The 17,271-nt window shown below is 41.6% G+C and overlaps 2 protein-coding genes across 3 annotated transcripts in view; one reads left to right on the top strand and one right to left on the bottom strand.

The window, feature by feature from the left end:
• LOC133632591 (flavin reductase (NADPH)-like) overlaps window positions 1-17,271 on the bottom strand; it is a 58,900-nt gene that overhangs the window by 24,260 nt on the left and 17,369 nt on the right. The window lies entirely within an intron of this gene.
• LOC133632584 (long-chain-fatty-acid--CoA ligase ACSBG2-like) overlaps window positions 1,278-17,271 on the top strand; it is a 25,813-nt gene continuing 9,819 nt past the window's right edge. Inside the window, exons 1-9 of one of the 2 annotated variants that reach the window (XM_062025073.1) lie at window positions 1,278-1,739; window positions 7,852-7,940; window positions 8,200-8,320; window positions 8,398-8,478; window positions 8,548-8,697; window positions 9,638-9,805; window positions 9,874-10,055; window positions 14,951-15,184; window positions 15,356-15,570. In XM_062025073.1, the coding sequence (XP_061881057.1) occupies window positions 1,419-1,739; window positions 7,852-7,940; window positions 8,200-8,320; window positions 8,398-8,478; window positions 8,548-8,697; window positions 9,638-9,805; window positions 9,874-10,055; window positions 14,951-15,184; window positions 15,356-15,570 (1,561 nt within the window). In that variant the 5' untranslated portion in view covers window positions 1,278-1,418. The remainder of the gene's footprint in view (window positions 1,740-7,851; window positions 7,941-8,199; window positions 8,321-8,397; window positions 8,479-8,547; window positions 8,698-9,637; window positions 9,806-9,873; window positions 10,056-14,950; window positions 15,185-15,355; window positions 15,571-17,271) is intronic. The other variant, XM_062025074.1, reaches the window with a different exon arrangement.

Below are 17,271 nucleotides of genomic sequence, written 5' to 3'. Positions count from 1 at the left end.
TAGGGTTCAACCACCTCCTTCCAGGGTCTCCACTACCTTCTTCGCGGCTGCACAATATTTTGCGTCCCTAACAGCATGCAATGAAGGAGTATATGTGCTCTTCTCTCGCCGCCAGACACATTCGTCCCTCTTCAGCCCCTGTGGCGGCTGGGTTCTTTTTTCTTAAGAAGGATGGTGGGTTGCTCCCTAAACAAAAATACTGGTAAAAATAAATACCCTCATCCTCTTCGTTTGCTCTTGTGCATGGCATGGTAGTATTTACTAAACTGGATCTACGTAACGCGTATCACCTCGTGCGTATTCGTGAAGGAGATGAATAGAAGACTGCTTTTACCACCCCTTGTGGCAACTTGGAGTATTGCATCTTGCCGTTCGGCCTCACAAATGCTCCTGGGGTTTTTTAGTGTTTAAATAATTACGTCTCCAGGACATGATAGGCAGTTTTGTGGTAGTCTACTTGGACAACATACTTATTTTTTCACACTCCAATGAACTGCACCATCAGCATGTCTGTTTTGCATTGACTTTTGTAGAACTAACTATTTGTTGAGCCTCAAAAGTACACTTTTCATTCTCCCACAGTGTCGTTTTTGGGGTTCATTGTGGAGAGAGGGCAGGTTAGGCCAGACCCAGCTAAGGTCCTAGCTGTGGTAGACTGGCCAACGCCGTCCTCCAGGAAGCTGCTGTAAAGGTTTATGGGATTTGCAAACTTTTACAGACGTTTTATTAGAGACTTTAGTAAAGTAGCTCAACTTTTAAATAGACTAACATCCTCTCAGGTTCCTTTTGTGCAGTCTTCGGAGGCTGACCAGGCTTTTCAACGACTTATTTAACAATAGGCTTGTGGACTAATGACCCACTTCAGAAAGAGCATTTCTGCATGTATGCAACTTGCTTTTTGAGCTTCAATGAAAATGATTCTTCTTCCACATTTATATTTAACACAGAACAATGTACTCAATGGACAAATATGTACACTGTCACACCAAATGCAAAAGAGTAGTATCAAGTATAACACACACTTTAATCTAACAAGTTGTAGCTCGCAGTGGTGTCAAACTGAGGACTGTTGCTAATATTTGGGTTACCTTACAGGCATAACATTTGCAGATATGCCAATCATAGTGGACAGTCAGCATACTGTGATAATGTAAAAACTAGGACACAAAAATGCAAACAAATGCAATGTTTGTCGCAAGTAAATAAAATGGCTTCATTCTTCAAACCTGACTAGCAAGTATGCATGCAAGCTGCACATCTTCCTGCTGTATCTCAGGTATCAACAAGACATCGCCTCCCTGGTGGGGCGACACACTCGCCATGTAACACACCCACACGGGGACGTCCAGCCATGCCTGCTCACCTGTGTCACTCCTCACTGTGGTTCAGTTTAGTCGTCCCAGTGTGAGTAGTCATCAATGGCGGGTAAATGCATCCGCCCCTGTTGCCCCCCAGAGCCAAAGGCCATACCGCTGAGGCCGCAGGTTGCCGCGACGACCGCCCTGGCTCCGGCCAAGCAGCTGTGGACCACCAACAGGTGCCAGGCGGTAAGGCTGAGGATGGAGGACACGGGACCTGCGGCGGAGACTCCCCTCACCGTGCATCAGGCCTTCCTGGAGACGGTGCAGAGCTTCGGGGATCACCCGGCCTTGGCCCACAAGGAGGACGGCCAGTGGGTGACGCTGAGCTGGAGGCAGTACTACGAGCAGTGTCGAGCGGCTGCCAAGAGCTTTCTAAAGGTTTGTTTGTATTGAACAGAAACTACTTTTGGACTAACACACACATCTGGAGGCTTTGTTCTACTGTTACTGTTACTATACGCTATGTTATATTTGCTGAAGACACTAAATTATTCTTAATATGTATATGTACAATAGGTTAGATGCAAACATTGTCTTTGATGCTTACAAAAATATTTGCAAAAGGTTAGTTTAAAGGCCTACTGAAAGCCACTACTACCGACCACGCAGTCTGATAGTTTATATATCAATGATGAAATCTTAACATTGCAACACATGCCAATACGGCCGGGTTAATTTATAAAGTGCAATTTTAAATTTCCCGCTAAACTTCCGGTTGGAAACGTCTATGTATGATGACGTATGCGCGTGACGTCACGACGGCAACGGAAGTATTCGTACCCAATGTGTCACCATACAAACTGCTCTGTTTTCATCGAACAATTCCACAGTATTCTGGACATCTGTGTTGGTGAATCTTTTGCAATTTGTTTAATAAACAATGGAGATTGCAAAGAAGAAAGTTGTAGGTGGGATCGGTGTATTAGCGGCGGACTACAGCAACACAACCAGGAAGACTTTGACTCGGATAGCAGACGCGCTAGCCGATGCTAGCCGCCAACCGCATCTGTGATCGGGTGAAGTCCTTCGTCGCGCCGTCGATCGCTGGAACGCAGGTGAGCACGGGTGTTGATGAGCAGATGAGGGCTGGCTGGCATAGGTGGATAGCTAATGTTTTTATCATAGCTCTGTGAGGTCCGGTTGCTAAGTTAGCTTCAGCGTCGTTAGCAACAGCATTGTTAAGCTTTGCCAGGCTGAGAATTATTAAACGTGTAGTTACATGTCCATGGTTTAATAGTATTGTTGATCTTCTGTCTATCCTTCCAGTCAGGGATTTATTTATTTTGTTTCTATCTGCATTTGAGCCAGATGCTATCACGTTAGCTCAGTAGCTAAAGAGCTTCGCTGATGTATTGTCGTGGAGATAAAAGTCACTGTGAATGTCCATTTTGCGTTCTCGACTCTCATTTTCAAGAGGATATAATATCCGAGGTGGTTTAAAAATACAAATCCGTGATCCACAATAGAAAAAGGAGAGTGTGTGGAATCCAATGAGACCTTGTACCTAAGTTACAGTCAGAGCGAAAAAAGATACACCCTGCACTGCCTCTCTAGTCCTTCACTCTAACGTTCCTCATCCACGAATCTTTCATCATCGCTCAAATTAATGGGATAATCGTCGCTTTCTCGGTCCGAATCTCTCTCGCTCCAGTGTAAACAACGGGGAATTGTGAGGAATCCTTCCTCCTGTGACGTCACGCTACTTCCGGTATAGGCAAGGCTTTTTTTTATCAGCGACCAAAAGTTACGAACTTTATCGTCGTTGTTCTATACTAAATCCTTTCAGCAAAAATATGGCAATATCGCGAAATGATCAAGTATGACACATAGAATGGATCTGCTATCCCCGTTTAAATAAAAAAATTTCATTTCAGTAGGCCTTTAAGAAAAAATATTTTTTGGTGTACATACATTCATCATCGTTGAACACTCTTACGTTTCTAAGTGTTTAAAATAATAACAATGTTTTGTGCACTGAAAAGGTTTACAAATCATGTACATTGGGTTCATTGAAGAAAAAATCGCTCTCTCTGACATGTACAAAAATAGGGCTATAAAGTTAGTTGAGGACAAATTTATCTTTAATGTTTAAAGGGGAACTGCACTTTAAAAAAAAATGTTGCCTATCATTCACAATCCCTATGTAAGGCAAAAAACACATACCTATGTCTTTATTTTAAAAATGCATTCTAATTTGTAAAATACAGCAAGTATGATGTGGCTAACAATGACACTAATGGGACTTATCTATTGCGTACATAAAGCGCTTTAAAACATCCAAAAACCGCCAAAAATACTCCCATTTACAAGTTGTGAACTAAAAGTATACCAACCATTGTTATTATGAGCGCTAATTTCAAAGAACTACTTTTAGCGGCGCTGTGATCACATTGAGCTTACTAGCTTATGCAGCTATTAAAATATCTTCTGCATCGCCTCTGAGTTAGTAAAAGTTAATTCTAGATTTTAAATCATGCCACTCACTTGCATAGTAGAAGGATGTGCCCGCGTTTATTTATGAGTTAGAATGTAACGGGGTCGTGGCATGTCGATGCCGGAAGTTGTCCTTCCACGACAAGGAGAAGCTTGCGGGTAAGTTATTTATATAAGTAAAAAAAAAAAGACAGGAAACAAACAAAACAAGCGTGCCTAGCACAAGGAAAGCTAGCAGAATAGCTCACAAGGAAACACTAACGTAAGACACACACTGGGAACTGGAAAACATCAAATGTTACAGTTTAAAGCAAACAAAAGCACCAGACTGAGTGATGGGAAAAGGCAGGACTAAATAGCTCTCTAATTAGCGCTCGGAAACAGGTGAGCGTCCCGAACACTAATCAGAGACAGGTGAAAACAATAAATAACCATGGCAACCAAGGAGACACAAAACAGGGGTGCTGAAACAGAACTAAGCCAAAAACAGACAAAACGTAAACAAACTATGATCAGTTACCCGGATCATAACATAGAACGCATTAAAAAAAATACATACGTGTTCTGGTCTCACATAGGGATTGTGAATGGTAGGTAAAAATCCAATAACTAAGTGTAGTTCCCCTTGAAAACGCATACATTAGGTTCATAAAAAACTTTAAGGTCTTCACAATTTATGAAAAGATGTACATTTGGTTTAATGAGGACTCTGAAGTCATATTTTCAAAAACAATACAGCTGAATCCTGTAAATTGTCTTCAGTATACAAATGTGTACCTTAGGTTCATTTAAGACTTTGAATTAGCTTCAATATTTAGAAAACCAGTGTTGGGACTAACGCGTTACTGTAACGCCGTTAGTTTTGGCGGTAACTAGTAATCTAACGCGTTATTTTTTATATTCAGTAACTCAGTTACCGTTACTACATGATGCGTTACTGCGTTATTTTACGTTATTTTTTATGTAGTATCGGCTAGAAACAGAAGATCTTAGTGTGTTTTATTGGAGTGCTGCGGTATCGTCCTTCTGAATGTTCTTGTGTCACAAGCCGGAGGCGCGCTCTGTGTGTGTATGGGTGTGGGTGTCGGGAGGGGAGGGTAGGGGAGAGGGGGGCGTGTCTGTGTTTATTAACAACGGAGCCGCAGTCGAGTGTCTTAACATGGAGATATTCTCACTTCTTTTCTTTTGTCAAGCACAAAGAAAAGAGCATTTTAGTTAAATGTAAGTTGTGTCTTGGATCAAAGATCCCGTCTACTGCCCAAAACAACAATTCAAACCTGCCTGGTTAGGCTTTGTGTATGTCACGTGTGCCTTACTTAGGTGAAGCCAGGTTTACAGCTATGTTGTTATTATGCTGTTTGTTACTTATGTATGTTATGTTGCAGCTATTTAAAATAGTTTTGCCAATTTGTTCTGGCCTGAAATAAATTGGCCCTTTGAAACATATCTTTGTCTTTGTGTGTTGTATGTAGACCACATTGCTTAGCAGAGTTCAGTGATGCAAATGCATGTCAAATGATAAATGATAAATGGGTTATACTTGTATAGCGCTTTTCTACCTTCAAAGTACTCAAAGCGCTTTGACAGTATTTCCAGTTGATCAACACATTGTATTATTCTCCAGTGCAATAACAGTACTGAAATGAAGGCTAAATGGGCATTAATGGGAGCTTTTAAAAAAAAAAAACGAAGAAAAAAAAATTAACTAAATAGTTACTTTTCACAGTAACACATTACTTTTTGGTGTAAGTAACTGAGTTAGTAACTGAGTTACTTTGAAATAAAGTAACTAGTAACTGTAACTAGTTACTGGTTTTCAGTAATTAACCCAACACTGTAGAAAACACAATGCCGTGACAAAGTTGTTTTCAGTATTACAAAAACGCGTTCATCGGCTTTATTTGATGACTAAATTGTTTATTAATGCATACATACATTAAGTTTGTTGAAGACATAACATTCGTCAATGACTACCACAACACTTACATTATTTCAGGGAATTCTGGCCACCCAGAACCTACTGAGCTACACCAACTATCACCATCATCTCTCAAGGGAATTTAAAGGCCTACTGAAACCCACTACTACCGACCACGCAGTCTGATAGTTTATATATCAATGATGAAATCTTAACATTATAACACATGCCAATACGGCCGGGTTAACTTATAAAGTGACATTTTAAATTTGCCGCTAAACTTCCGGTTCGAAACGCCTCTGAGGATGACGTATGCGCGTGACGTAGCCCGACGAACACGGGTATGCCTTCCACATTGAAGCCAATATGAAAAAGCTCTGTTTTCATTTCATAATTCCACAGTATTCTGGACATCTGTGTTCGTGAATCTGTTTCAATCATGTTCATTGCATTATGGAGAAGGAAGCCAAGCAAGCAAAGAAGAAAGTTGTCGGTGCGAAATGGACGTATTTTTCGAACGTAGTCAGCCACAACAGTACACAGCCGGCGCTTCTTTGTTTACATTCCCGAAAGATGCAGTCAAGATGGAAGAACTCGGATAACAGAGACTCTAACCAGGAGGACTTTTGATTTGGATACACAGACGCCTGTAGAGAACTGGGACAACACAGACTCTTACCAGGATTACTTTGATTTGGATGACAAAGACGCAGACGTGCTACTGTGAGTATGCAGCTTTGGCTTTTTTTTGCGTATGTACGTAACTTTTTTAAAATATATAAGCTTTATGAACCTTGGGTTAGGTGAACGGTCTTTTGGGCTGAGTGATTGTGTGTGTTGATCATGTGTTTGAATTGTATTGGCGTGTTCTATGGAGCTAGGAGCTAGCAGAGGAGCTAGGAGCTAGCATAACACGTACCGTACCGTAAGTGCGCGTCACGTACGTAACTTTTTAAAAATATATAAGCTTTATGAACCTTGGGTTAGGTGAACGGTCTTTTGGGCTGAGTGATTGTGTGTGTTGATCGGGTGTTTGAATTGTATTGGCGTGTTCTATGGAGCTAGGAGCTAGCAGAGGAGCTAGGAGCTAGCATAACAAACACGCAGGTGTTATTATGCAGGATTAATTTGTGGCATATTAAATATAAGCCTGGTTGTGTTGTGGCTAATAGAGTATATATATGTCTTGTGTTTATTTACTGTTGTAGTCATTCCCAGCTGAATATCAGGTACCGTGAGTATGCAGCCTTGGCTGCTAAACATTCGATAACTTGACCGTATGTGCGCGTCACGTACGTAACTTTTTAAAAATATATAAGCTTTATGAACCTTGGGTTAGGTAAACGGTCTTTTGGGCTGAGTGATTGTGTGTGTTGATCAGGTGTTTGAATTGTATTGGCGTGTTCTATGGAGCTAGGAGCTAGCAGAGGAGCTAGGAGCTAGCATAACAAACACGCAGGTGTTTTTATGCAGGATTAATTTGTGGCATATTAAATATAAGCCTGGTTGTGTTGTGGCTAATAGAGTATATATATGTCTTGTGTTTATTTACTGTTGTAGTCATTCCCAGCTGAATATCAGGTCACCCCCGGCTCTCACAGCATCTTCCCTATCTGAATAGCTTCAACTCCCCACTAGTCCTTCACTTGCACTTTACTCATCCACAAATCTTTCATCCTCGCTCAAATTAATGGGGAAATTGTCGCTTTCTCGGTCCGAATCTCTCTCACTTCATGCGGCCATCATTGTAAACAATAGGGAACTTTGCGTATATGTTCAACTGACTACGTCACGCTACTTCCGGTAGGTGCAAGCCTTTTTTTTATCAGATACCAAAAGTTGCAATCTTTATCGTCGTTGTTCTATACTAAATCCTTTCAGCAAAAATATGGCAATATCGCGAAATGATCAAGTATGACACATAGAATAGATCTGCTATCCCCGTTTAAATAAAAAAAATTCATTTCAGTAGGCCTTTAATACTGTATATGGGCGTGTGAAATCTACAGCTTTGATTACAGATCCCGTTTCAAGGCTGTGTTTGTGCCACACACAGCTTACGAAACTGAATGAAGGTCAAAAGTAATGGAGGCAAAGTCCCTGAAATGCCATTAAAAATCCTTGTGTGACTTCTCTCAGCTGGGCCTGGAGCGGTACCATGGTGTGGGGATCCTGGGGTTCAATGCCCCCGAGTGGTTCATTGCAGACATGGGCTGCATTTTCGCCGGGTAAGGCACGGGAAACTGAACAACAGATGTTGTTTGCAGGTGCCACAATGCACCTGTGTACAGTGACTCGACATCTTTTGTCCTGACACAGCAATTTATCGCTTACATCAAAACCCTATGTTGGTACATTGCTTAGACAGTTAGATGACTATCCTAATGACATGAATAGATTAAATAATTTACATTACTGATGAATCTTAAGGTTATTGTCCTGTTTCTTTATGATCTGCTTACTTGAATGACCTGATGCATGTTTCAGGGGCCTGGCGACAGGTATTTACTCCACCAACACACCTCTAGCTTGTTTGGATGTGGCTGGAAACTCAAAAGCCAACATCCTGGTCGTGGAGAACCAAAAGCAGCTTGATAAAATCCTGCAGGTGCGGAACACTTGCATGATCTCAATGGCGGTCTGTCACAGACTCAACCCCGCCTGTTAACTGATCTGTTTCCACAGATAAAAAATGAGTTGCCACATCTTAGAGCAATCGTCCAATACAAAGGCGAGCTGCAGCAACAACTACCATCCCTCTATACGGTACGGTTGCAGTTTCTTAAGAGGATGCAGGCATGGTCTTTAACGGTTTCACATGCACTTTTACTTCAGTGGGCAGACTTCATGAAGCTGGGCGAGGATGTCCCTGACATGGACCTAGACGATTCTATCAACAGCCTTCGTGCTAATGAATGCTGCACCCTCATCTATACTTCAGGAGCCACTGGCCCCCCAAAAGAAGTCATGTTGAGCCACGACAACGTGAGGACTGGTCTTTTTTTATTTTTGACAAAAAATGCTGTATTTGTGTTTGTCTTTTATACAAACTGATGGCTGGTAGTTTTTTTCAAAATCTGGTTGTACTACAATGGGTTCACATGACTCAGAATTCTTGGGGAAGTTTATTCCTGACTACAGGAAATTCCAGATGTGTAATATGATCATGAATCACTAGACCAGTTTTCCCAACCAGTCTACGCATGCTTTTGTGGACCCTGATTCCAAACTGTGCTCCAACAATTGGAATAAGATATTCGGTTCCTTTGGTAGCAGGACTTTGGTACGCATTCGCAACAATGGATGTTTACAGTAGACAGTGTACTGTCATCTTTATGGACAGAATTTGTAGGTGCTTTCAAGTTATAAAGGATATCCCGTTTGGTGGTCTTAGGAGCCACTCTCTGCAATTTCCAGATGACATGGTCCAGATGGCTTTATTAAGCTTTAACATTTGCTATTTTATGGGCTAGGATGAGGCACTGTACTTTTAAATCTGTGGCCATGGTTACCAGTTGGAAAAGGATTGAGTGTGCCCTCTGAGTCGGGACTGAAGCTCTGACTCAAGCGGATGAATTCAAATACCTTGCGGTCTTGTTCAAGAGTTAAAAAAAGAGGAATCTTGAGATCTACCAAGGATGGATGTAGTGTTCACAGTCATGGGGTCTTTAAAGGTAGTGACCCAAAGACAAGATCACGGATACAAGGAGTGAAAGTGGACTTCCTCCGCAGAGTGTGTGAACTCACCCTTGGAGGCTGGACTCAGGCAGGTGGTCTTTTTTAATTCAACCCAGTCGAGATCGTGGAACTGTACCACTTGTTAGACAACGGGGTTGATTTGAAGAAGTCCTGGCAGAGATTTATCAACATGTCTTAGTGCTTCTGTCAAAAAGCAACTAACAACTTTCACTTTCGTTGCATGTAGCTCACATGGACAGCCCATAGAGCAGGACTCGTAGCCAACCTGAAATACGCTGAGGAGATTGTGGTCAGTTATCTACCGCTGAGCCGCGTGGCGGCACATGTCAATGACATGTACATAACCATGAGGTTTGGAGCCACCACCTATTTTGCAGAGCCGGATGCCCGCGAGGTGTGGTTAGTCAATGTTGTCCAAGTGGTATGAAAACGTTCCTGACCAAGATGTGATTTTCCCTAAAGGGCTCATTGGTAACAACGCTAAAAGAGGTGTCTCCAACCTCGTTCCTCGGAGTTCCTCGCATTTGGGAGAAGATGCAGGAGAAAATGAAGGCTGCCGGAGCCAAGGTGTCCCCGCTAAAGAAGAGTGTGGCCGACTGGGCCAAGTCCATCGGATTGCAGTACAACTACAGTGCCATGAACGGGTGAGACGAAAGACATGCTCTTGGTTTACTTACATACTTACTTACTTAGTTAGGCCTTAGTATTCCCTGAGGAACATAGGCCGTCGACGAAAGCCTTCCATCCATTCCGGTCTTGTTGTTATGATCCGCTGCCCGGATCATATTTCTGTTTGTTTTCTAGTCATTTGTGTTTTTCTGATAGTCTTGGACTCCTTCTTAGTATCTGTTTAAGCACCTCTGAGTTTGGTTACCATATTAACTAATTACGTTCACCTGCCGCTGGGGTTCCCGACACGCACCTGTTGGTCATCATTGACATTATTATTTAAAGCCTGCCTTCTCAGTCAGTCGTTCTGGCTTCTTTGTTTTGCATCCCCCGACTGCCACGTAGGTTTGTTCTCGTTTCCTAACTCCTGCTAGTAGATACTATCTGTGGTAAGTGTTAGCCTTAGCTTCCGGTGCGCTCGGCACCTCGTCCTGTCGGGTTGTTTTCTGTTTTGTACCAGTTTTGTGTTATTTGATAATTAAATCATGTCTTTACCTGCAAGTCCTGTCCGGTTTTCGTCCTTTGCATCTTGGGAGAACAAAAATCCCGCCGCACCGTGCATCCAGAACGTGACACTTGTGCCCTTTGGTCGAGTTGTTGCCATGACAGCCCCTCAGCCCTCATCTCCTGTTCCGTGCTTCTTCTCCAGGTTGTTCTTGGTCTCCCTCGGTTTCTTTTTCCCTGTGGGGTCCATGTTAGTGCCTGTTTGGAGGTTGATTTATTGGGTTTTCTGAGTATGTGGCCTATCCACCTCCACTTCCTTTTCCTAAATTTGCAATTCCACTGGTTCTTGTTTGGTGAGTTCCCACGGGTTGGCATTGGTGATGGTGTCTGGCCAGTAGACTCCTAGGACCCGACGAAGGCAACGGTTTATGAATGTCTGTAGTTTAGTGAGTATGCTATTGGTGGTTTTCCATGTTTCTGATCCGTACACCAGGATGGATTTGACATTTGAGTTAAAGATTTTCAGTTTGGTTTTGAGAGAAATGTTTTTTGCTCTCCATATTTTGTTCAGTATGTTGAATGATGTTCTTGCTTTCCCTATTCTGGTTTTGACATCTTCATCTGCCTCTCCATCTACACTGATTATGCTCCCCAAGTATGTAAAACTGACTACCTCCTCTTAATGATTATGGTCCATTGTTATTGGTGTATTGTTCTTGTTATTGATACGTATGACCTTTGTTTTTTGTGAATTGATCTTAAGTCCAATAAATGCAGCGGCTCTTTTTAGTTTTTGTGATTTGTCCTGCATCTGTTGGTGGGTGTGAGCCAGGAGAGCTAGATCGTCTGCAAAGTCTAGATCCTCCAGTTGTTCGGAAAGGCTCCACTGCATGCCGGTTTTGCTGTTTTTGGTTGTTTGGTTCATGGTCCAGTCAATACAGAGGAGGAAAAGGAAGGGCGAGAGCACACATCCTTGACGCACCCCAGTAAGGACCTCGAAGGCCTCCGATGGGCATCCGTCATGTAGGACATGACGTCGCATCCCTTGCTCTTGATGATGTTGATAAGCTTCGGTGGGATGCCATAGTGTGCCATCAGCTTCCACAGTGTCTCACGGTCGACACTGTCAAACGCCTTTTCAAAGTCTATTAAATTAATATATACCGGTGTGTTCCATTCCATGGATTGTTCTATTATAATCCTGAGGGAGGCCATTTGGTCAGCACAAGATCTTCCCTTTCTGAAACCAGCCTGGTTTTCCCTCAGTTGTGCATCGACCAATTTCCGCATCCTTTCAAGTAGTATGTGGTTGAGCACCTTCCCTGGCGTTGAGAGGAGCATAATTCCCCTGTAGTTTTTACACTCCCTGAGGTCTCCTTTCTTGGGAATCTTTATGATGTTGCCATCTCTACAGTCTGATGGGACTTTTTCTTCCTCCCAGATAGCTTGCATGAGATGGAAAAGCATGCTGGAGGATGTTTCGATATCTGCTTTGAGAGCTTCTACTGGTAGCTCATCTGGCCCTTCTGCTTTTCCTACTCTCAGGGCTTTGATGGCCTTCCTGATTTCCAGTTTGGTGGGGGGGAGGAGTTATTTCAAGCATGATCGGAGCTGGTGGAATATCTGCAGTCAGTTGATGGGGCTCTCTGTTGAGTAGGTCTTGAAAGTGATCAGTCCATCTCTGGAGTTGACCTTCCTTGGTTGTGAGGAGTGTACCATTTGTGTCTTTAATATGCATTTGGGTTTGTTTAAATTTGTCGGTGAGCATATTTGTGGTTAGATAGAGTTATTTCAGATTATTCTTTCCTGCTGCTTCCTCTGTCTGCTGTGCTAAATCCTCGATGTACTTCTTTTTGTCTCTTCTTCACATTTTTGTTTGCTACTTCATATTCTATTTGTGCTGCTGCCTTTCCTGCTTTAGTTCTGCATCTGTTAACTACCTCCTTTTTCTCCCCTCTCTCACTCACTTTCTTGTGGGTTTCTTTGGATAGCCAAAGTTTGTTTGTGGACTTTTTTCTCCCTACCACTTCAGCACAGGTCTCCTTCCATGTGGTCTTTAAACCTTCCCAAATCCCTTCTACAGTTCCTGGTGCTTGTGTTGTCTGGTCCTGTAGTGCTTGAAACCGGTTGTGTAATGTGACTTGGTATAGTGCCAAAGTGCCTATATCTTGGAATTGCTGTATGTTGAATTTGATCCTTCCTCCTCTTTGTTTGATGCATTTCAATTTCATCTGGAACCTTGCTGTGACTAGGTGGTGGTCAGATGCACCCTCAGCTCCTCTTCTCGCTCTGACATCAAGCAGTGAGCGCCTGAATTTCCGGCTAATGCAGATGTGATCAATCTGGTTTTCAGTTGTGTGGTTGGCAGAAATCCATGTTGCTTTGTGGATGTCCTTGTGTGGGAAAACGGAACCTCCAATAACCAAGCTGTTGTCTGCACATGCTATAGCAAACCTTTCTCCGTTTACATTCATTGTTCCACACCCTTGCGTTCCCATTATCAGCTCATAGCCATTGTTATTTCCTCCTATTTTCGCATTCATGTCCCCCATTAAGACCATGATGTCCTTTCCTTTCTTTGTCTGAAGAATGTGGTATAGAAGATTGTAAAAGTTGTCCTTCGTTTTGTCCTCTGCATCGTTGGTAGGGGGCGGGGGCATACCATTGTACTACTTGAAGGTTTATTTTCTTATGCGTGGTATGTAATTTTGCAGTAATGATCCTTGAGTTGATGGGTTCCCAACTGATGAGGGCCCTCTGAGCTTCTTTGGATAGCATGAACCCTACACCCTCTGTATGTGGTGCAGAGTCTTCTGGGTGCCCTGAATATAATATGGACTCACCAGTGGCCAGTTTAACCTGCCCCGACGGGAGCCATCTGGTTTCGCACAGACCCAGGAGTAGGGATGATACTCGAAACCGGTTTTCCCGGTTGTTCGATAAGAAAATAACCGAGTCCTCGGACTCGAATCCCTTTTTGAGAACCGGTACCCGTTATCGAGACCACTATAGTAAAGAAAAGAGTTGGTTCTTTATTCGAATGCCTCGGAACGAATCCCGTCCCGACCAGAAATGCTCCGTGTGACATCACAATAAATCAGTCACGTAGTTCAGTCATTAGGCGCAGATAGCGAAAGCAGGAAAACAATGGACGGGAAAAAGCACTCCAAGGTGTAATAAAGTTCAAAACAAAAGGTATAATCTAATGAATAACTTGACTGAGAGATTTGAGCAGGGTACAAACACATGAAGAACACTTTTACGACCCACCGGAAACATAGCAACCAGGCTAGCAACGCACCTCCTTTACGGCAGCTGGCGCAACGTTCTTAAAGCAACCGCAGCACATACATATATATACAACACATCTCCCTTTTTTAACTTTTGTTTTTCACACTGTATATGTGTTGTCTGTCTAATTATAAATAATGCAGACGAGGCGTGTTGGCAGAGTTCTTGACGTTTACTTTCACGGGTGACGACATGCAACAACACTTTTCGGGGCTACCGCGCATGCTCGTCACTCCCGTTGCATGATGGGTAGTGTAGTTGTTATATTCCCTAGCTCGTAACATCTTTCCCCCTATAAAGAAATAATGTTAACTCAATAAAGTGTATTTCTTTTTTTAGCTTTAACTTTTCATTTTTTAGCATTGTAACCACATTTGCAAACAACTTTTCTCTTCATAGAATTTTCTTTCTTTCTTTAAAGTGCAAAAATGTCAAAGCATCATAAACAGTTATGTCAAATAGCAGCAGAATTGCACTTTTTGGAGAGCTGTATTATTTCCAGTTTTGTGCCCAAGGGACTGATTTTATTTAACACTATATTATTATTTATACACCTATAGTGATCACAGAGACAGGTTGTTTTTGTGTTACTGTATATATTTGTTTTTCTGAAAAATCCCACTTAATATACTTTGGGTAACAACAGTCAATGTTTATTTATTTTTTTTTTTTTTTTTAGGGTAACAGTCAATATTTATTTATTTATTAGATTAAATTGTTTTCTTATATAATAAAAGTGAGCTTTTGTTCAACCAAATATTGTGTGTTTTTTTCCATATACAACAACCTATCTGGACTCGATAAGAAGAGAATCGATAAGGAATCGGTTCGATAAGAGGATTCGATAATAGACTCGAACTCGATAATTTCTTATCAAACATCATCCCTACCCAGGAGAGATATTCTGTATCTCCTCATGTCTTTCCTCCTGCATACATGGTCCTGACGTTCCATGTTGCGATGTTAGTGGAGTGTCTAGGGGTCAGAAGAATCGGACGCACCGCTCTTGGTTTGGGATCTTACAAATACCTTAGGATTTCAGACCAATTCAGCATGTGACCCAAATTACATGCCTGCCTTTCTAGCACTGTACAGTATATTCCTGTCTTTATTATTCAAATATTTGTGGTGACAGGGAAAATCGTGTTCCATGGGGCTTCATGCTAGCTAACCAAGTGGTCTTCAAGAAGGTGCAAGCTGCCCTGGGCCTTGGGCGCTGCAGGACTTTGTTTACAGGCTCGGCCCCCATCTCCAAAGACACACTGGATTATTTTATGAGTGTCAACATGCCATTGATGGAACTTTACGGCATGAGTGAAAGCACTGGTCCACACACCATGTCCACAAATGCGGACTACCAGATCGGCAGGTCAGCATATAAGCTTCATCTTGGATGTATTTGAACCCCGATAACAAGGCTAACATGAACCCATATTTTTTCTTAAAAATAATTTCATACAGCATTTAAACAATGGTGTCGCAAGTGGTGTTTTTGTTCTATTTTGGAAACCAGCTAACTTTTTTTAAACTGCCCTCCTAGCTGTGGTAAGGCAATGGCAGGCTGCAAGGTGAAAATAGACAAAGGAGACACAAAAGACCACGGAGAGATCTGTTTCTGGGGAAGGAACATATTCATGGGCTACCTGAACAACTATGAGGAAACAGAAGAGGTGTTGGACCAGGACGGATGGCTGCACTCTGGCGAGGTGGGAGAGTTAGTGCGAAACTTCCTTTTCATCACAAGGAAGACTAAAGGTGAGAACAAGAGGTGGGAAAATGATCGATTCTCCGATGCATCACGATTAGAACATGAGCGATTTATGAATCAATGGACAAATGTCCAAATAATGCGGCAATAATGCTAATGTTCTCTAAAAGTTAGTTCTAGGTTTGGTTGTAACTAACCAAGGGAGAAGCAATAGATAACATTATTTTAACGTTATGTGTTAGTTGGTTAGCGCTGAAGGGGGAGGAGCAGAGGACAAGCTATGCTAGCCGTGGCGCTAATCTAGCTTCAATGTGAAGTAGTGAAACAAGAAAATATTAAATGCTTTGTACATTTCAACAGAAGGATAATAGGAACCACATTACAGCATAGAGTAGTAGCCAGCTAAGAAGCGGAAATTAGTAAGTAGATTAATGTGTCAAGAGAGACAGTAATATCCACATCGTAAAGCAACATGTCTGTCAACCATTGATATGAATAAGAAGATAGACTACACACGTCTTTGAGCCTCAAGTGTATGGCGACTGAGGCCAAAGTGTCTGATAAATGTAGTTTTAGAAGGCACACAAACTAAATCATGGATGCCTTCTCGCCGAGCAGGGTTTTTTATTTATTTTTTCACTTAGCAGGCTCCTACAGTTCTAACGTATCTTGTCTTTCACATGTACCGGTATCTATACTGTGCACACTAACATCCAAAAAACAGAAATTATGCAATACTGCATACATCAGTAGCCACAGGAGGAGCCTTTTAGACATATTAAGATAATATATAATAATACATTATATTAACAATATACAATATTGTAATAATAATATACAATATTATAATTATAGATGTATAAATAATTGATTTATAATCAAACCGTAGCCCCTGAATCACAATCGGATTCTAATCGTGAGGTGCCCAAAGACTCCCACCGCTCATGAGAATCAAGGTAATACTTTGTACAATACTTTCTACTGCAACATTATAAATAACAAAATTTATTTTAATCCTTTTGATCAAGTTTTATGGCCACTGTTAAGAAAGAAAAGAAAGAATGAAGTTAAAATGTACGATTTACACAACGTGCCAACTTCACTGGTTTTGTACTAACAGAATATATTTATATAACTAGGGATGGGAATTGATAAGATTCTTCCAGTTTCGATTCTACTTAACGATTCGGTTCTTTATCGGTTCTCTTGTCAATTCTTATTTGGAAAAAAAAGAGAGAACAAAAAGGTGGATTAGCATCAATTTTGTTTGGTTTACAGGTAACATGACCTTACAAAGCCAACAGTGAGATCTTAGGAGGCACATACATTGCAAAGAAAAAAAAAACTTTTTTGAAAATACATTAAAGAAATAAATATTGTTCTGTAGAATTTGACAAAATAAAGTTTAGTAAAATTTTCAAAACGTTAAAGAATCTTTGTCATCTCCCTAAAAATATAGGATATCTTGCAAAGGTTTGCTTTCTCACTCACTCACTCCCTCCCTCCCTCACTCACTCACTCACTCACTCACTCACTCACTCACTCAAAATAAGACTCATAACATGCAACTCTAAATATTTCAAACCTTCCTTTGATAGTAGTTTGATGATTATGGCCTACAGATTATGGAAACCTTGAAAACCTTTAAAAATATGAAAACCATGATCATCAAAATTATTTAAAAAAATAATGGCTTGACAGTGTTGGCGCTAGGAATTTTCATAATGGGGGTCTCAAGTCATAAAAAC

This window comes from Entelurus aequoreus, linkage group LG17, assembly GCF_033978785.1.
Source record: "Entelurus aequoreus isolate RoL-2023_Sb linkage group LG17, RoL_Eaeq_v1.1, whole genome shotgun sequence".
NCBI lineage: Eukaryota > Metazoa > Chordata > Actinopteri > Syngnathiformes > Syngnathidae > Entelurus > Entelurus aequoreus.
This window is presented reverse-complemented; position numbering and strand designations above follow the sequence as displayed.